The following is a 20767-nucleotide window of genomic DNA, read 5'->3' as shown; positions in this document are numbered from 1 at the left end:
CACTAAATGGCATATCAGTCCTATCTCTTTCATTCATCAAGTCATTCAACAAGTATCAGTTGAGGATCTATTATATACCAGGCATTGTGCTGAGGTAACAGGAACCCTGTCTTTGAGTGCATATTTTAGATGGGGAGAGGTAGACTATCAGCAAGTAAACAAGATATTATTAGGTGGTGATGAGTAATGTGGGCCTGAGTGATGTCAGAGCTAGTCTGCATAGGGTGGAGAGGGAAGGATGTTCTGGGGGAGACAACATTTTTAGCTAAGACATGGATGAGGAGCTAGCCTTGCAAGGATCTAAGTGAGGAGGGTTTCAAGTTGAGCAAACAGCAGGTGCAGGGGCCTTGAGATGGAGCTAAGCATGACATGTCTGAGGAACAGGACAGAAGTTAGGTGGCTGGAAAATAGTGATCAAAGGGGGAAGCTAATGTCTCTACAACATCCCCTTTTATTTTTTTTTTATTTTTTTATTTTTTCAACATCCCCTTTTAAAAGGCTGGGCACAAGGTGGTAAGTGGCATGTAAAGACTAGACCTAGGCACTTTGGCTTTTTCCATCCACACTTGACCTTATGTTATACTTAATGGTCCTTATGAACTTTATTTTTTCTTCCTGTCAATACTCTATGACACAGGGCTATCATTTATTTGTCTCCTTAATTCCCCATGACATCTACCTGTGGACATGGGCACTCATTACCTATGCTTGTTGGAAAAAGGAGTGTGTATTCTGGGATTTGAGATGAAGTTTATCCAGGTTTTGGAGGGGAGGTGGGTAAGGCTCACCTGGAGGTTTCTCAACTGATCCTAGCTGCAGAGCCACTTGCAAAAAGACTGGGTAGAGTAAAGGTCACTTCTGTAGGCAGAGCCCCTGCTACGTCTGGGCCACAGCTGTTAGCTCTGGCTGCCTGATTGAATCTCCCGCCTTGGCTTCTCTCTGTTGTGTAGATTTATGCTGTGGGCTAAACTCTTCTGACCTCAGCTCATTTTCCTAAACTCAGTTTCTCCCTTGACTAAATTCCTGTAACTGTTCCATTTTTCCTGGTTTAGGATCCTTTGCCCTTTTACTCTTCAGCCTTGTTCTGCCATCTTCCATATTACTCCATAGGCTATTGCAATGCTGTAATTATATAAGACAGGGTATCTCAACCTTGGCACCATTGATATTTTGTGTGGGATGATTCCTTGTGAGAGGCTGCCCTGTGTGTTGTAGGAATTTAGCAGCATCCCTTGGCGTTTACTTACTAAATGCCAGTAACACCTCTACCCCTAGCTGTGGCAACAAAAAACATGTCTGGACTGTGCCAAATGTCCCAGGAGACACAAAATCTGCTCTGATTGAGAATCACTGACATAAGGCTACAACTAAGAGGGAACTTAGAGATCAATTAGATGGTCTCTCTCATTTCACAAATGAGGTCACTGAGGCCCAGAGTAGGAAATATGTTGCCAAGGTCACAGCACAAATTGGCAGTGATGTAGGCAAAAGGCTTCCTATTTTTTTTTTTCAATCTCAGTCTAGTGCTTTTTGTTAGTGTGGTGAAATATTAGGAGGCAATCAAGTTAAGTGAAAAGGTAGCGACTTTGGAGAGACAGAGTGGAATTGGAATCTAGGTCAAGTCATTGATTGGCTGCATGATCTTGGGTTCTGGACCTCTCTGAGTTTTCATTTGCTCTTAGGCAAAAGGGCAGTGACAAATCTCCACCTCACAGGATTATTTTGAGGACTAAATGAAATGTTTGTCCTAGCATCTTACCTGGTATGCATAGTGCTGAGCAAATGCTGATTCTCTCCTCCCTTATAGTGATATAAAAATGGCAAGCACAGTACTGAGGGGAAGTTAGAGTTGTCCCAGTAGGATTCAGAGTGCCCATGGAAGATGAAGCTGGTAGGCAGTGCTTTCCAGTGGACTGTGTTAAAAATGCAGGTGGTGGGATTGGTGTTTATAATGGAAATAGCCAAGTAGTTTTCCAGTTTGGAAAATAACTGGCTGTGTTGAAAGCTGACTCATTTGACAAAGTTTTCCACCTCCCCCCACACACACCCCATGCCCTTTCCTGAGGAGGTATCTTTGATAATTGTATCTTATCTCTAACATCTTGTATCTCTCTTCTCCCAGCAGAATGTTATGGCAGACATACCTAAGGGGTAAAGGAGTGTTTAGAGCCCAAATGAAGGACTGTGTCTTTTCCTCCTCTTTTATTAGATGACTATAATGGCATTTTCTCTTGGGACCATGGAGAATTGACTCCATCAGGTAACCTGGGTTCAGGTGTTCGTCTGGGCACTGACAACCCTAATATAGTTCTTGGTAATTTTCAAAGAAGTTTTCAAGTTTATTTTCTCAGATCCTCAGGCTGACACAATTGTTGTGGTTCTTAATCCTGGCTACACATTATAATCACCTAAGAGTTCAAAACAAAACCAAACAACACCAATGTACTGACAGCTATGCCTGAGTTTAGACAAACCATATTTGGACATGAGTCTTGAGAATTGTGATTTTGTTTAAAATTCACTAGGCAATTCCAATGTGCCATTAGGGTCTAGTATCACTGCTTATTTTGACACCAGATATCCCATTTCTTTGAAGAGTTAATTTTCTTGTCCAAGGTTGTAAAGAAAGAAGAAAGGTATTATGAATCCTAATCTAAGCCTTTCCACTATAGCATATTGCCTCTCTACTCATGATGTGATCTGGAAACTTCAAGAAACAAAACATTTTGAAAATTACAAAGCACTGTAATAAGGTTATTTTTTTAGTGGCCAGACTTATACCAGAACACAGATTACCTGATGGCAGTCAAATCTCCATGGTCCCAAGGGAGAAAATGCCATTGTATTTATCTGATAAAAAAGAAGGTAGCATCTTATTCAAAACCTCAGTTTTCTTATCTGTAAAGTGGGATAGGAATATACTGCCTAGACAATCTTTCCTTGAAAGAACATTAGCATTTGGTAAGGAAGGGATTTGCCATTTTGTCTCTTAATGAAGATAAGTTGAGTTTTGACATTTCAGTGAAAGTTATCCTCAATTCTGTAGGGTGTTGCTGACGTTTTCTTGGTATATATAGGGTGTTATTGACCAGATAACCTGAATATGGCTATAAAAGATGCAAGATAAAGTAAGGAAAATTAGTGGATATGTGTCAACTTTCATACATGTGGCATCTCCTTGACAAGGGTTCGTTCCAACCTCCAGGAGCTATCTAATACACTCTGGGGGATACTTTGACCATTAGGAAGTCCTTTCTGTAGCTGAGCCTAAGTCCATTGCCTTGTATCTCCCAGGAAGCATCTTGGTCTTGGCCACAGAGAAAGCTGGCTCCACTTTCCCCAGGACAACCCTGAGGATCCTTCTCCAGGATGAATCAACTATTCTGCAGGGGACATTCTTGTCAGTCTCCTTTCCAACATGCTTGCTGCTTCCTATCCTAGATCTGTTTTAGAAGAGCTATAAGTAACTCTTTCTCCTCTTTTCCCTTTTTTGCAGTCCTGTCTGGATTAGTGATTGCTCATACCCCAGAAAGATATTTTGGCTTTCCCAAAGGTGTGGCATGTGTAGCCTTAACCTTTTTTATTTTATTTTATTTTATTTTATTTTATTATTTTATTTTATTTTTCAGTTACTTTCGCATTACAGGAAGGTAGAGAATTGCTTGCCTCTTATTTTCCTGGTCATGATGCATTTCCTGGTTAGCAGTGAGATGGGTAACATAAAGGCTTTGGATTCAGGCAGACCCAGTTCAAGTCCTGGCTCTGTCACTTCCAAGAGTATGAACAAGTTATGTCATCTTTTTAAAGTCTGAGTTTCTCCTCCATAACGCCCTATCTTAGAGGGCCACTGTCATGATCTAGAAGGTATAAGGTGTGTTTAACATAGTAAGTGGTCGATACATGGTAACCTGTGCTCTTAAAGCCATTATGATCATTATCCTAACTATTTGAAAGTAAGGTGACAGAGATGAGTTTTCTCCATCTGTCAATTACTGTTAAAGTGTTTCTTCATTCAGAGGTACCTTAGGTGTTAGAGGTGACTGCAGGTGGGTCCAAACACCTGCAGCTGGTGGCTGGAGCTTCACACAAATCTACTACCTTCTTTCTCTTCCCTCAACCCTTTACCATAGAGAAGGTAGTTACTCCCTGAAATGCCACAATTAGAACTTTGTTCATTTATTTAAGGCCTCTGACTTCTGTTAATATGCAAAATTTCTTGGGAAAGAAAACACTTGAAATTGTTCTTAATTACCAGTATCTAAATGTCAATAAACGTCAGGTCCTTTATAGAAAGCCCATCTTGGAGTGAAAGAAGAACTTTCAGACAAGAATGAGGGGTAATGTCACCTGGGACCAAGATATGTTTTTAAACATGGTTTAAATTGGTTTTGGTTGTGATTCTGCCCCTTAAAGATATTCTAGGCTCCAGTTTCGGGGTGTCTGGAAGACCAATCCTGTGAGCCATCCAGTTCTCTAGTATTGTGACCATTGTATGTCAGACCCTGCCCCCAATTTAGTTGGAACTGTGGCCTTTGAAAACCATTATCACATGCTCTCCCTGCCCCCCCCCCCACCTTTGGTTATCCTATTTGAATGAATAACTCCGTGTGAACTAGTTCAGCTGAAATGACTTGAGAGCTGTTCGTGAATCAGGAATGATGATTACCATTAAAAATGTACTAGTCCTAGGTTTAGCAAAAGGAAATAACATAACCTCTAGAGCTCTGACTTCAGAAATGGCACAAAAATGGAATGGACAAATATGAAAAGTAGGTAATGGATCCACAGTGATTTAATTCTCGGTGATATTTTCATTTTATGCAAATACCAAAAGAAAAAACCCCTGGCTACTTGAAAGAAAAACAGAACCAAAAAAATATTTAGTGTTTGATCAAGCAAAAATCCTTTCACACATCTGCTAAGAGAATTAAAACAAATATAGATGTTAAATAAAAGGCCCAGGTACCAAAGAGCAAAATTTAATGAAAGCCAGAACTGTTAAGTATGGATTCCTGTTGAGAAAAATGTCAATCTCTTTCAGAGTTTTCCCATTGCTCTATTTTTAAGAAAAGTGTAGTAAAAATACATAATACAAGTTAACTTTTTTTCTTGCTTTTGTTTTCCCCGTCACCCCTCCATTGATAAAAAGCATCTTCCTCTGGAGTCTTGGACCCCCACACAACGTAGACCCTCATTGTTAGCTTAGATGATCTCTCCCACTCAGATCATGTTACTGGTGAGCTCAGTGGCTGGAGAGGCATCTTACCAAAGGCAAAAGGTCTTTGAAGCATATTGATAGTAAGAGGGTTAGTTCCACCTGCTCTGAAATGCACTCCCCAATGGTGGGTCATAACAGATTCTGTAGTGGTAGGCTAAGGGCTGAAAAAAATCCGGTGGGAGGGCAGAAGAGGATGGGGAGGATATCAGCTGGCAATAGTGAAAAGTAAAAATCCATCTTGATGGTCCTGCTCCACGTACCATGCCCACATTGACACGTGAGAGATTGGACAGCACTTGATTGGACAGCACTTGAGTTGAAAGGGTGAAGAGTTTGATTTGGGGATGGTTCTTTGCTACGGCTGGTAATAGGAGAATGGGAGAGACATAGAGATGGTGGGTATCCACTGAGAGGATCCACAGATGAAGCCAATCATGCTGAACCTACTTGTTGGTAGGCTCCCAAAACTTTAGTTTTTCAGTTGCTAATGATAACCCCCAGCAGAGAAGACTGGATAGAAGTAGGGGGTAAGGAAACAAGCCAGAACATGGTTATCAATAAAAGCTAAAGACACATGGCACGCACTGAATCATGCACCTAGGAGAGTGGCTGCTGGACAGCTGGAAGCCAATTGCACCAAGAATGAGAGCTGGGATCTCCACAAAAGCTATATGCCAGGAACCCTGCTCCCAACTAAAGTTGTAGTCACCCTGGGCTTCTCTCCATGAACCCTGTCACTTCTCCAATCTTGCTTTAGTTCAACTTTATAGTCACAATCATGGGCATATGAGTCTGGTCATTGGAATAATACATCCTCATTCTGAGTTAGCCAGGGGGAAGGCCAGCCTTCTTAGGTTAGAAATTGGGGTCAGATCTGAAGGTACCCCAATGTCATTACCAACTTAATTCATCTCCCTATCTTCCTTAAAGTTATTCATCCTTGGGCATTTTACTTTCTAAAGTGACAGCATATTACCTGGCCACATGCTTAAAAAAAAAAAAAAACACTTTTAAATGGACATAAAAATCCAAGTTCTCCAGGTCAGCAAAACCCTAAGCTTCATATTTGGTTTCTTAATCCTAGGACAGGACGCATCATGAAAGGTTCTCTTGTTTGTGGGTTTCCATGATGCTTTCTCTTCCAAAATTCTTCCATCCTTTTCTTTTGTACTTAGTTTGCATAGCCTTTTCCCCTGTATCAGAGGCTCCAAAGAGAGTCTACTCCACAGTGGGGTTCCTGCTCAGATGTCAAGCAAATGAAAAGTGAGAATCATGGGCAATATCTTCCTGGCTGTCAGCTATTCCCAAGGCTGTACTTGGTTCAGGAGGCCAATTCAGCCACAGTGCCTTTGGGCTTGAGCATAGCAGAAAGACATATTTCTTAGCACTGAGGTTGACTCTGTGAGGACACATACCATTCCACCTAAAGCCTATGGGATGGCTGTTACTCATTAAAGGAAGCTTTCTCTGAGCCTCCAGTAATAGCTTCTTGAGTCCTTCTTTGACTGCACACCTACCTGCCTTTGCCCTTTCCACCCCCCTTGGCCTGAATTGCTTATCACACATATTCTCAGCTACTTCAGTGCCTAGGAAGCGCCCTTTCTGGGGGAAGGCAGTCTACTCCTCCAACAACATCCGTCCTCATCCATGGCTTGGGGCCAAGGAATGGAGGGTAACTGAGAGAGCTCCAATGGTGACTTAGTTTGAAGGTTGCTTTTTTCCTTTTGCTTGCTTGTAATCTCCAATCTGAAAACTGAAGAGACATGGGTAGGGAGTTGGAAGTAAGAAGCCAGGAGAAGGAAGGGGCCTAACAGAACCTGCAAACCATGGATGTTAGTAAGAAAAAAAAAATATTGCACACACTAAGACATTAGCAACCGAATAAAAGAAAACAGTACAGTTTCCTCATTAATGTTCCTGTAACTCCATTTCAGAGACACAGGCTCTATTAGACAGGGTATTCTCCCCTTATTGCAGTGCAGTGTTGTTTATCATCCTCACTTAGCAAATGGAAAAATGTGAAAGAACATCAAAAAAGGAAAAGGGACGGCAAAATGATTTTTCAATTCTTCAGGAAAATCTGTTGAATCATCTTCCTTGTGGTCATGGTGGTTGGTGGCGGTTGCGTTTCATTTTATTGTTTTTGGCACTGAAGGGTTTGGGATGGAACTGGGGGAGCTTGAGCATGCTCCCCAAGGGGTCTCCGTCCGCTCCAGTTACAATCCCGTGGCTCCCAAGGGCATCCCTGAACTGTGGCTCATGCAGGGAATTGACTGCATGGACTTGGGGAAGTCGTGGCTGACTACCCGGCCGTTTTCTCCACTACCGCCACCGCTGGTTCCTGCCCCACTGTTACGTGGGAGCGTCGATGTCCGTATGGCTTCATTGATGGATTGCTGTGGGATCAAACAGAAACCCTTTTCAGGAGGACCGGGGGTTCTTCCCCAGGTCCTTGGCAGTGATTGGCAAGGAGAATGAGTCAATGCTGGCCTTAAAATCTCACCCCACATATCTTCCCCATCCAACTTTTTTCCTTTTCTGGAATGCTAACCTTGGCTTCCTGCAAACTCACAAAACTGCTGTGAGGATCTGAACAAATCTGATCTCTTTGGACTTCTTGTTCTCTCTATGCAATGAGGTGTGTTGGACTGGGTGATCACTAGATCCTTTCTAGCTTTTATGCATTTTGTGATTTCTGAAAATGAAGTATTTCCCTGGTAGTATTAATGATAATAAATGTAGCAACATGACCAAGTGGAAAAGTTGTGGAAAGGGATTTGGGAAACTTTTAATTTTAGTTCTGGTTTTGACATCAACTAGTTATTTGACCTTGTGTATAACTCCTTACCTCTCTAGACTTTTTAAATCTCCATGTTTATAAAATGTGATTATCTGTGCACCTGCAGACTTTTATTAGCAAGAACAGTGCTACTGCATGAAAAATTATTTTTTTAAAAAATTATTTAAAAAAATTTTTTTAAAGGAGTGTGTTATTGTTGAGTTAAAATTTAAAATTACCTTTGATTTACTTCAGGAAAAATCCTATCCTACCTCTAGTAGCATGTATTATGGGAATGTAGGACTTATTTGAATAATTGTAAAAATGTAATTGGAAAGAAGCATGTGCTAAAGAAAATGAGAATACATTCCACAGATCATTATCTGCATGTCACCTTCTTCCCATCAGCACATATAACCTGACTTCCAGACTGACACATCAAATCAGTGCTACTAAGCTTGTGATTTCCAAAATATTAGAATTTTAGGTATGAAAAGGATTCCAGTGATCACCCTGGGATCAGATGGGTGAGGTGGAATATTCAAGACCACAACCTGAAATTAGAATCATATCTTTTTAGATAAGAGGAAGCGTTCTGTTCTGAGTTCCTTTGGAGATAGAAGCTTCATGACATGAAATCCAAACTCTTCTCCTTTCTTCTCATTTCTAACTTACCATTAAGAGATACTCATAGAATTTTTGAAGTGAGGGTTGGTTTCTTGGGAATCAACATAAAGCAGAATTATCTATGAGTTGAGAGTTTTCTGAGACAAGACCAATACTACCAATTCTTCAAGGCTCATTCTGTTCTCTCCTTCTTGAAGCCATCCTAGATTGTACCAGTAAGTATTTTCCCCCACCACCCCTATGGCCCAGCCTAGTACTCCTACATTATACATGCTTTCGTAATGGCTCTGCTTCTGGTATGTAGGTTTTGTGTTCTTTAAGAGAGCTGTCTGGAGGAGGGCTAGGTTCATTTCTTACCATCTGTAGCTATCTCCCATAGTGTCCAGCATATAGTTAAATGCTTAATAGATATTCTTAAATTTGTCTTTTAACAAAAGCCAGCCATCTAGGACCCTCCTTAAAGAGTTTATGAGCTTTCTCCTCTGCATATTGCCATGATTTTAACCATCAGAGAAGTCAGTCAATCCCTGGTGGCCAAAAGACATAAACAGGAGTTTGACCTAATTGTTTCTAGTATACTATGCTGAGAGTCTTATTACTGGTGATTCTGATAATGCTTTTAGGTGTTTGTTCTTTTTAAAATCCCTTATTCAGACAAACTTGCCCCAAAGGATACTCTACCCATATTGGTTCTGCTTCCTCCTCAAACCTCCAGACTTGGTTTATTTACATTGTTTTGATTGTCCTCCACTTAAGAGGAAGTGTGACCTCGATTGCATTCTTCTAAGTGAAGGCCAAATAAATATGACTGTGATGCTCTAAAGGGGAAATGTGAAAAGAAAACCCAAGGAATTAATAGTTACTTGTTCTCACTTAAGCTTATTTGTGTGTGTGTGTGTGTGTGTGTGTGTGTGTGTGTGTGTGAAGTATGGAACCTTCTATGGATTAGCTTGGAATGTTTATCTTCTATGATTTTTCTCTGCCACATCCCAGTAATTAAAAAATAAAGTTTAAAGTTTATAAAGATCATCCTGGTCTTTGATTTTTAAAAGGCCTCACATATTCCTATAACATTCCATTGAAGGTGGTATTTGATGAATTTATCTTAAAGGAGAAGATTGGTGGCATAATCAATATTGGTGCCTACCGAAGTCTGAGATAACTTAGCAGGGCATGTAGCTAAAACCTTCAATGTTCACACCACTTGGAAGTAGTTTTTCAGGAAGCTGAGAGCTTCTCCAAGGTCAATGACTTCATACTCCTATTGATAGTGAGTGCAGCCTTCTTACTGCCTTCTTTCTAATACATTTATGGGTTTTCAGGAGAAGAGGTGAATAGAGTCAAAACTAGGGAATGGAAAGCTGTGCTAAAAATGACTAGATCATTAGTTCTGAATTTGACTGCACACTGCAGTTATCTGGGGAGTTTTGGGAAAAAACCACTGATGCCCAAGACATACCCTCCAAGATGTTAATTTATTAGGTGTGGTGTGTGGCCTGGACATCTCGATTTTTGAAAACTCTTCAGGTGATTCTAATATGCAAGCAAGGTTGAAATACACTGATCTAGTTTATATTCTTCGCTTTACAGAGAAACTAAGGACTTATGATTGGCTGACTTAAGGTTGTAGTTATCTGTCACCTAATGTCAAAGTGGATGACCTCCTAACTGTACCTTTGGGAAGTGCAGTTCTCCCTTATCAGCCTTGATATACCAGCCATTCTTAAAGCTCATCCTTACAGATGTGTTTGAAGCTGATGTTCAGGGAGAAAAGCATGAGTGAAAAGTCCAAAGTCAAAACCCCCACAAGTTGCCTCTTTTCAGAGTCTCATTTCTCTAACTGTGATTATATCCTAAACTTCTCAGCCACTTGCTTTTCCAAGAATAGTTTCCCCAGCCTTCACACATCCTGGAACACTCTAATAAAAGCTCAAATCTCAGTGATGACCTCCTACTAGTATGTGTGCTAAGAGTCAGAGTGACCGCATGCTGTGGAGGATGCACCTTTGCATTACCAAGTCTCTCCGCTGTTTGATAATTCCAAAAAAATGTGCAAAGCCTCAGCTGCTGTGGCTTAACCATAGCTCATGTCATACATACAATTATTTTCCACAGGGAACAAAGTGGGCAATAATAAAGACCCTGGTTATATTTAATACCAGCCAAGGACTCAACTCTGGTCTGTTTCCCCAGGCAGAGGAGTGGCACAGAGGATCTGAGACTTCAATCTGGAGTGTGTCTTAGGCTATATATTTTTGCTACTATATGACCATTTAGATTCTACCTTAATAGTGTGGTTGTCTGAAGTCCCTCCCTGAGTCCCCAGCTCTCATGTGTTTTCTTCCAGCAGTCTTCCTGTGTCCTGGTCACCTAGACTTCTTCACATTTCTGGGCAAAAGTTCTGGTCTTTGGGTTGCTAACACATGTGTATCCTTTGTAGGCAACTCTTTCCCCCTGGTTAATTCCTTCCACATTTCAAGTCAGCTGGTGTGTTTCTCAAAGAAACCCCTGTGACCTGTCTCAGCTCTTATTCCCTGATCAGGACTTGACAGCACCAGCATTTTTCTTCAAACACTCATTGAACTGTAAATATTTGCTTATTTTCTGTCTTCCCATAATACTTGTAGCTTCCTGAGAATAGAAGCTAGATCTGATTTGTTCCTGTGTCCTCAGTGCTGAGCAATGCTTAGCTTACAATGATGCTCAGTATATCTTTGTGGAAGAAATACCACCAGGGTGCCTTCCCATTGTCCCCGTGACACCTGCTGTGTGTCTTGCTCATGTGACATGTCAAAAGCTAAAGGGACTCGACAATACACAAGCAAAAGATTATCTATCATAGATGGCCTCAACAACTCCCTCAGAAAAGCCTAAGGATAGGATTCCATCTTATTTGTCTATGCACTGTGGCTACCGCTGCAGGAGACACATGGTAGGTGCTCAGAATGATCTATTCCTGCATTGGAAGTCCAATTTCTATTTCTCCAGCTCCTATCTTGTGTGACCTTGCTAGGATAAGCTACTTCGCTTCTCCAAACCCCTATTTCTTCATCTGTAGAACTTCAAGCACAACAACGAAAATGTATGTAAAGCACTTTGAACATGGAGGTTACTAAAAAGATGTCTCCTTCCCTTCCTTCCTTCTTCCTCTTTTCTACCCCCTTCCTTTCCTCCTTCTCTCATCCATGAACAGTGGGGAAGGGCTCCTTGACTACTGTTGAGAAATTGGGGGCTGGCTCTGAACCATGTGTAGGGATTGAAGGCCTTAAAAGTTCACCCAACACTGTGATCAAGATAAGGAACAAGAGGGAAGGTTCTCACCAAAGGCCCATGACACTGTCAACATGGGCCTCTGCATGTGGTGGAGGCCATGTCTGTAAAAAGCTAACTGCCTCTGGGGAAAGCTAATTACAGAAAAATAAGGAAAATTGTAAAGCTGTGAAGTCTGAGAGGCAGGTGGATGGTATTCTACTTTTCTCCTTTGGACTAGAGAGATGTTGATGGATCTTCAAAAATTAGGAGTTGGGCTGATTAATAAAGACAGTAGAAGTATCTTTTCTGCAGTTGGAAGATTAAAAATTCTATTAGGAGCCTTGGTGAATTGGGCAGAAGTTGTACCAACCAATGGAATTAATTATAAAAGATTGTGGTGGAAGATCTTGGATGAATGATTCTAAGAGATCCTGGTGTTGGCTTCTGAGAAATTCAGCATCTTTGTCAATGGAAGGGTACGGATGTCTCCAAGAAGTTATGACCTGACTCAGTGGCCTCCTCTAAGTATTCTTGTCTTGATCTGAATGTTGTGATTTCAGTGGTGAAAGTCAACTGTCAAGTTTTAAGAGGATCTCAGTCTTTAACCATCCCGGTACTATTACCTGACAGTGACCATGATTGGTTGGACATGGTAATCTCATAGGAAGGACCAGAAGTCTAGGCACCTCATGCTTGGTCGATGCCTGCTCTCATCAGATTTTATGAGCACAGAGGGGCCAGAACCAGTTTGCATGAGGTTGTCTGTGCTTTCAGGCTGGGTAGTTTTGGTGGTTGTATGTTCTTACCCAAATATCAGCTCTCCCCCATGCGTCACCTCAGCTTCAGGAGAGTTTTCTCTTCTGGGTACAATTCTACATTAATTTTACTAATAATTACCCTATGTGTGTGAAATGTCCAAAGAGAAATTAGGAATAGCTTCTTACCTTAAGGAACTCACAATCTATATAGCTCAAAAAAACCTAGGACAGGTAGGAGTGGCAATAAAAGAAAAGTCTGAAAAAGACTGTAGCTGGTTATTAACAGAAAATATTATATATTCTAGTTATCATTGTTAGTATTGTTATTTATTGAGAGCTCATCATGACCCAAGCATTTTGCCAGTCCCTTTATATCAATTTTTCACATGACAATTTTATGAGATATGTACTGCCATTAGCCCCATTTTACAGAAAATGAGGGTCAGAAAGCTACTGGAACTTGTCCCAAATTATATAGTTAACAAATGGAGCAGGCAGGGTTTATGCTCAGATACTCAGTCTCTAAAGCCTGTCATTTATTTATTTATTTATTTATTTATTTATTTATTTATTTATTTAATTTTTTGAGCCTGTCCTTTAGACCACCACACTGCACTGTGTTCTGGGGGAGCAGTGAGGGGGCGCTCCTGTGATATGTACTGGGCTAATCCTGGGTCCTCGGTTTGGGTCATGGTCCACATGGAAGGTTTTAGGGAGTTGTAAAGGTTGTAGTTCAACCTAGCTCTTTTTCTGTTCCACTCTTTGCCTTTTCATACTTTGGAAAGTAAGATAGGAGAATTTTTAGATTTATGTTTTGAATAGAATAGGCAAGAAATCTTTGTTTAGGTTCTAGGAGACCTTGTATTTGCCAAGCTTCTTGGGAGTTCTACCTGGGTTTTAGATCTGAGGCCTATGCTTTTGCTCTGCTTTGTCCTTTCTGAGAAGACCTGGTAGTTGATGAGCTGGTTAAGGGTAGGAGTGATGTGCTCCTAGGTCCCCTCGCTAAATACCATCATACAACCATCTCTTAATTATTCCTTCTTATTGTTTCTTAGTTCCATCGCCTTTGAAATGGGCCCTATGGGCAGAAGACAGGGAGAGAGATTATTCTGCATTAAGGCACAGGGGTGGGAAGCATGAAGTGGGTGGCTAGAGTACGTAGTATGTAAGGAGAGCAGATTGCTTGGGAGGGGAAAGTAGGCTGGAGCCATGATGTGGAAATGCTGAATGCCAGGACAGAAGGTCTGAATGCCAGGACAGAAGGCCCTCCTCCTCCAACTCCCACTCTCTGTGTACAGAACTGAATACAGAGTTTCCAAACAGGGGAAGCAAATGTCCAGCAATGTCTTCTCCAAGAGCGACCCTGGATATGTGTAGGGCTGTTGGCTCAAGGCAGGGAGAGGCTAGGCGGGAGGCTGTGGTCAAAACTCTACAGTGGGTGTACTGAGCTTATCTGGGCTTCTTAGGGCATGTTCTAGGAGAACAAATCCTACCAATGAATCTTCTTAGTCTAGTCAAGCCAACATCACAGCCTAGGTTACATTGCTCAGAGTGACTATGTTTCTCCACTTTTGTTGGTCTGAGTCCCACTCATCCTTCCTCTTAATTTTTGTCTTGTCCCAGAAGCCTTCTCTAATTCCAACCTCCTCTGTATTCCTATCAGCCTTCCTATCTATAAGTTGCTTCACTGAGTAATTTTTCTGGCAATTTTTTTTGTTGTTGTTGTTGAAGGTGCTGAAGGTCATAGATTGCATCTCAGTCCTCTCTGTCCCATCATGATGTCTTGCTTGTGGTGTTGCTCACATAATTCACACTTGCATAAATATTTTCATATTGAAACTAAATGATGAAATGTGAGGGGTCTTGAAAGTCATTTATTCCGAACTCTCTTTGAGTACTAGAATCTATACGCTCCCCAAGAGTTAACCCATCCTCTACTTGTATACCTCCAGGGATGGGATGCTTGCTATTTATTGGAATAGTCCATCCCATTTTGTGGTAGCTTTGAAAGAAAAGTAGATCTCACTGTGTTAACATCTGTTCTCCATAGCTTTTAGTCATTAGTTCTTGTTGTACACTTGGGGACCCGACAGAACTAATCTATATTTTTTCCACCTGAAAGGCCTTCATATATTTTTTTAAGTCTTCATATTTTTATAAAAAGCCTTCATATCCTCCATAATTCTCTTCTCTCGTTATTTACCATCAGCTGTTTTTGATGTGGTTTGGGGTCATCTAGCTGATCTGCTTATCCTCTCTGCATGATCCTCTTTTCTGAAATCTATCTCACAGTACAGTGGCTAAGAAAAGACCTAACTCACCAAGCATGGCAAGATTATCTATTTTGTAGATGGTAGACAACTTCTTCCCTATTTTGGGAGCTATACTTCTGTTAATGCAGCCTCAGGGAGAATCTACTTTTCTAATGACCACTCTTGCCTCACATTATGTTGACTACCCATATAAACTTCTGTTTTAATCTCACCACCCCATCTCTGGCTGATGCAGTTGTTTCCCAGACCTATCTTTACCCTGACACACCTCATCTTCCTTCCTTTCTCATAGCCGTCTCCTTTCTTGTCACCTTTCTCATCACAGCTTACTGCCCCTTGCCTCAAATTGACCTCAACCTCTTATCATTTGCCACCCTTTCTAATACAAAGACTCCCAGGAAACCCAGCTATATCACAGAACAAGGTAGGAAAAAGGCCTGGGGAGACGATGCCACCTTCATCCGCTTGGATTCGCTACGGGATTTGTAGCAGAACTCAATTAAGGCAACCAGCATGGCTAGTCCAAGTCCTCCGATCAGGATGTAGAACACGCCTGCCACATTGCTGAGGCTCAGAGCACTCGTCTTGTCCTAGGAAGAGGAGGAGGGAAGGGGGGAGGGGAAAGAGCAAAGTGAGCCAAAAGGCTAGAGAGCATCTAAGCAGTAGCATTTTTACACACATACGCTCAACCCCATTGCCCTTTTTAACCTTTAAAATAGTTAGAGAGGCTTTTTATTCATTGATAGAGTGCTGAATATTCCTAGGAAAAGTGTTTGTGTGTAACAATATCCCAAAGCATCCTTGATTGTGTTTAATTTATAATTGCATTTCCCACCCTCCTCAATGCCTGTTCTGGGGCAAGAGACACCACAAGAAATTCAAGGCAGCTTCTATCAAAACCTGCATCCTTGAGCTTACCCTATTCTTTCAGAAAAAATGTACCTTCCTTTTCAGCTCAGTTCTTGTCCCTGACCCCTCTGTTGTGCAAAGAGAGCCTCAGCCTTGCTTGTTGTTTGTGTCTCCTAGTGTTTTTCTAAGTTGGCATTTAAAATGATCTTTTCCCTCAATGTGCCTTTAATTTCAGTTTAATAAGGGAGCCACTGTACATGTAATAAAGACCAACCAATGTATACCTTTAACATACTGATCTGAGCCCCAGTTTAGGGACAAAGGAAACTGGGGGGCTTGAAACAGTAAAACAGTCCTGAGATAGAAAAATGGCTCTATTAAATCCTAATGATTATGCTTAATTGGTATCATTTTTCTGTTGGAGGTGTTTGCTAAGAGACGTTATAGGCAGATGCAGGTAGCTGAATTTAGAAATCTCTACTGCCTGTGATAAAAGATCTTACACTGGTTCTAATGTGGACAGAGTGCTTAATTACTAGGGCCAGGGGACAGTACCTATCTCCAATAGTGGGTTGACAGAGCTCACTTTATGGAGCCTGAGAAAGACCATCAGTCTGGTAAGACTATCCCTGCATTCTTTTATCTCCAGTTGGGTTCAAAACTGGGAGACTGAGGAGACTGGGGCCTGTTACCAGGTGGTAAGAACAACTGAAAGAAACTGGTGGCCATGGTGGGTGTAATGCTCAGAGACAGGGGAAACTACTCAATAAAATTCTTGACACAGGCAAGTGAACATCTTTAAATCTTGGGAGAATACTCATCCCCAGATGTCATGGTGGCTCTAACATCTTTGTTTATATTGTTTGTTCAGGTACAACAAGTTTCTCATCAAATTAAAATGAAATGCATGCCTCAGCTGGCACAGATACACACACCATGGTTGGTTAGTTGGTGGCACTGGATAGGATATAGCTTTTACATCTCTGCATGGGCTCTTTTCCAGATAGGGAGAGAGGCAAGTCACACAAAGGGTGAAATGTCTTGCCCTAGGGACTTCTTTGACATCTGCCTATTAGAATCTATATATGTGGGAAGGGATTTGCTATTGACTAAGTCAGTGGGCTCTGCCCTAGTTCTACTTGGTGCATTGTACAGGATTCAGCAGGGCTGAGCCTGGGGACCACAGCTGGCAAATAGCAGTATGCCTTCCCTCCCTAGAAGCAGCCTTGGCTAGCAGAGCTGTAGGATTATCTAAAGCACACCCCTTTGGTGGCTTCCTGTATTGCTAAAGCAGATGGCTCTTGAATATGGGTTACACTTGGCAAGGCATATTCTGGCTTTGGAAGCAGTGGAAATGATTATTCCAAGGGGTAGAATTTCTCCTGTTCTGGTATAATGGCCTGATAAGGGATATGTGCAAAAATGAGTTTGGTGCTTGGTTGAAGAGTTGGCTGAACAAGTAAATTCCCACTTGGCATTATTTTTCAGAACACTCAAAATGTCTCCCTGTTTGGTGTTTAGGAGGTCTGTAATTCTGCTTCTGGAGAGTAATTCTTCAGAGTCCTTAGAGGATTTATGGTTAGTAGAAGTTCCAATAAAACTCTTCTGTGTGGAACAGAAAAACCAACCTGACTCTTCTGTGTGGACAGGGCTAGGAGTGTGGTGGAGAGGCATGTTAATGTGTTACCACTTCACACCTTAAAAAAGAGTGGTTGACAGTGATGCTCAGAAGGAGTGGATAGGGAACAGGTCTGGGGGAAGGTGGTACACAAGAATCTGGGAGGAAAGAAATGGTCCTGCTGTCTTGACACACCGATCAGCCTTTCAAAGCTGAAATGAAACTTGCCTCCTTGGTCGCCAACATTATTTCTGTTTTCTTCCTCATGGTCTTTTCAAGTTTACCTCGGTTGAGGATTGCCTTCAAGGATAAGGGAGTGGTAGCATCTTTTTTGTTGTTGTTGTTGTTGCTATCTTCAAGAAACCCTGAAAAAGCATCTACCTCCTTGGCCATAGAAGGTGGGGTGTCTATTTCTGGTATACCTGGGAAGGAAGTAGGGCCAGATCTTCATATGAAAGTAGGGAGAGGGGCATATTCTATGTAAATGAAGAAGAAGGAGAAGGAACATCCAGTGACCGAGTGCTTCACTGTGTCTGGAGGTGGAGAGCATCTTTTATTTCTGAAGGTCTCTGGCTTACAGAGATGGCAGTGTAAATATGTTGGGGGACACATCCCACACGGATAGGGTAGCCGGATGGTAAGGAGACTCCCACCTCTTGCAGGACTCACAGTGCCACTCATCTTTCTTATGCTAACACAATTCTGCAGTAGCAGGGATGAGGGAAGTCCTCTGGAATCAAGGGGGCACCTGGGCTCTATCACTACCAATACCAGAAAGCAAACTTAGATTTAGTACAGCTGCCTAAAGCTGGCATACTTTGATGAGATATGGAATGAAAGGCTGCTATTGCTGTCTTCTTAGCTCACATAGTTGAGGAGTTTACATTTAGGCAAGGTTTTATGATTTCCCTTATGGGCACCATTTGATTTTTGATAACACTAACTTTAGTTTTTTCAAAGGAGGCCCAAGACAGCAACCTACCGTTTGGTTGCCATTACTGAGTTTCTTAGACTCACTCTTAGAATGATGGGATATCCAGGGGCAGGCTTAAAAATCCATTTAAGGACTGGAGCTCTGATTCCTTCTCTGGCCCACAGTGTCCATACAAGAGGATGTGTAAAAACAGCTATGGACTTCTGTATAAACAGCTATGTTGATGTTTCCTGGGCAAGCTATAAACTTCCCAGCTATTACCATGAAGAGGAGAAAGATAGAACCTGAGTCTTCTGAGCACCCTTCTGGAGGACCCCATTCTCCTCCCATCCCATAGCAGCTGTACTCCCAAAACCCAGGCAGCTTGTTGGTGGGAGTGAAAAAGTCACAACTTGTCTTCTGCCAGGAGGGAGGGAAGAGAGTGACAGCATTGAGAAGAATGACAGGTGAAAAGAAAAACAAATTAAAAAATCCATTTTTCAGCATTGTTGGGCTTGTTGTCATGGTGACGAGCCCCCCTACCTTCATCTGTCCCCCTTAACCTATTGTGTTGAATTGCTGCCTCCCTTATATGGAAGGGAGATGTTTTCTTTTTCACATTTTTTCTTACTCTTCCCACATAATGGGGGACTGTCCCACACTCCCTCTGTGTTTCTGAGCCAACATCCCTTCCAGGATTGTGGGGCTGGCTTGAGTCTTCATAAAGAGGTTTGAGCCAGGCATGAGCAGGAGAGACTTGATGTAGAAAGTTCCAGGGAGAAGCCAAGGCCTTTGGCCACAAGACCAGTTCCTCCCACAGAGACTGGTGCTGCCCATCATGCAAGTCCTGCTAAATCTGGAACTAGGCTTAGGTTTCTCCAACTGCTTCCATTCCTTCTTATCCTCCTGTTAAGGCTGTGTACTCTTACAAAGCAAAGGCTATGGCTCCTACTCTTCTTTCCATTCCATTGGGATTCCATACCTTTTCTGATGTCATTACAGCTGGACTTTTAGGGCTGCCTGCAGTGTTTCACATGCTGAATCTGTTACCTGACTTTCCTTTCAGGGCCATGAGAAAAGTCCAATCCATTTTCCACCTACCAGCCTTTCTGCTGTAGTAGGTTTTCCCTTGTGCTTTCCCAAAACTTAGATTTTTAGCCCATGAACCATTTCCCTGAGTGGCCGGTTATTTCCTAGGAATAGTGACTCAGCAGTTGGCTAGGTGCACTCACTAGCCAGAACCAAAGTTTGGAAGCTATGGGGAGGTGGATTTGGTCCCATTAAAGGAAAACCTTTTGATTCAACAGAGCTGTCCAAAGGTGGAACACTCTGCCATGGATCGTGGTGAATACCTCAAACATGGATGTATTCAGGGAGAAGCCAATGAGGTCATCTAAGAGATGCAAGCAGTGGACCAAAGTCAGATGAAGTAACCTTTGACACTCACCCCAACCCCAAGAGATTTGAGGCATCTAAGGAATTCCTAGAGGGCCTGGGATCATGCTTTTTATAAATTCTCTCTAGAGACTAACCTCTTTAGGGGATGCAAAAAAGGAACTCATATTAATTGGCAACTTCTGCTGTTCCATTTCCAATCTAGGCCAGTTCCCTAGCCTGAGTATTTTCCCCAAGAGCAACACAGGATGAGAATTGGCCCATTGTACTAATAATTGGCAAGGCAAATGCTGTGAAAGTAAGGGTTGTGGGGGCGGCTCTTTCCAGCAGTGTGTGCTCAGGGACCGGCTGCTGTACAATGCACCATGGAACATCCTGACTCGGAACAAAATTGCAGCAGAGAACTCAAGGAGACAGTATGGGTTGTGGAGGGGAACCCAAGGGCCAGCTGAGGCTGAGGCCTCTTCCAGAGTGTGAGGAATTTTCCAAAACAGAAGTACTAGGTCTGAGGGTAAAGTAGGCATCCCCATAGGAGGCCTTCATTGTGAGCAAAATATCTGTCTGGAATATGCATTAGAGAGCAGAGGTCTTGTATGTTGGAGGAAAATGGAGCCCCAGAGATGCTCCTGGCCCATGGCACCAAAGAAAGAGTTTTAAAGGAAAGATCTTTGTTTCTCTTCTAGTCCCTTCTCTTAGGGCAGTGATGGGAGACTTAGGATGTGTGGTTTAGGAGTACTGGGGAGGACCTAAGGTGTTTCCACATTCAATCTCTGATCTGGGTATGTTGGACATGTCATCTCGGAGCACACATAACTCCCAGAAGATTTACCTTGAAGTCACTGGTTCTCTCTAGGCCACTGCCTGTGCTGCTTTACAGAGGCTGGGAGCGCTGACCCTGACCAGGGTTCTAGCTGGAGCCAGAAGCCTCCAAGGTTTGGGGGAGATGAGATGACTTCTGCATCTCTTTTTCTCAAGGATATTTTCTCCACCAATATCCCTCTTAGAATGCCTTGTGGAGATGTCTGTAGTACAGAAGCCCATAGTGGGTAGGGTGAGTGAGTGAGTGAGTGAGTGACTGAGTAACT

At 42.2% G+C, this 20767-nt stretch overlaps 1 protein-coding gene across 2 annotated transcripts in view; it reads right to left on the bottom strand.

Moving 5' to 3' along the window:
- Positions 1-4796: 4796 nt before the first annotated feature.
- Positions 4797-20767, bottom strand: part of GRIA1 (glutamate ionotropic receptor AMPA type subunit 1) — a 301513-nt gene continuing 285542 nt past the window's right edge. For both annotated transcript variants that reach the window (XM_055325538.1, XM_055325539.1), the window contains exons 15-16: positions 15363-15497; positions 4797-7635 (exon numbers count right to left, since the gene is read on the bottom strand). In XM_055325538.1, coding sequence (XP_055181513.1) covers positions 7435-7635; positions 15363-15497 — 336 coding nt within the window. In that variant the 3' untranslated portion in view covers positions 4797-7434. The remainder of the gene's footprint in view (positions 7636-15362; positions 15498-20767) is intronic.

This window comes from Nyctereutes procyonoides, unplaced genomic scaffold, assembly GCF_905146905.1.
Source record: "Nyctereutes procyonoides isolate TBG_1078 unplaced genomic scaffold, NYPRO_anot_genome, whole genome shotgun sequence".
Taxonomy (NCBI): domain Eukaryota; kingdom Metazoa; phylum Chordata; class Mammalia; order Carnivora; family Canidae; genus Nyctereutes; species Nyctereutes procyonoides.
This window is presented reverse-complemented; position numbering and strand designations above follow the sequence as displayed.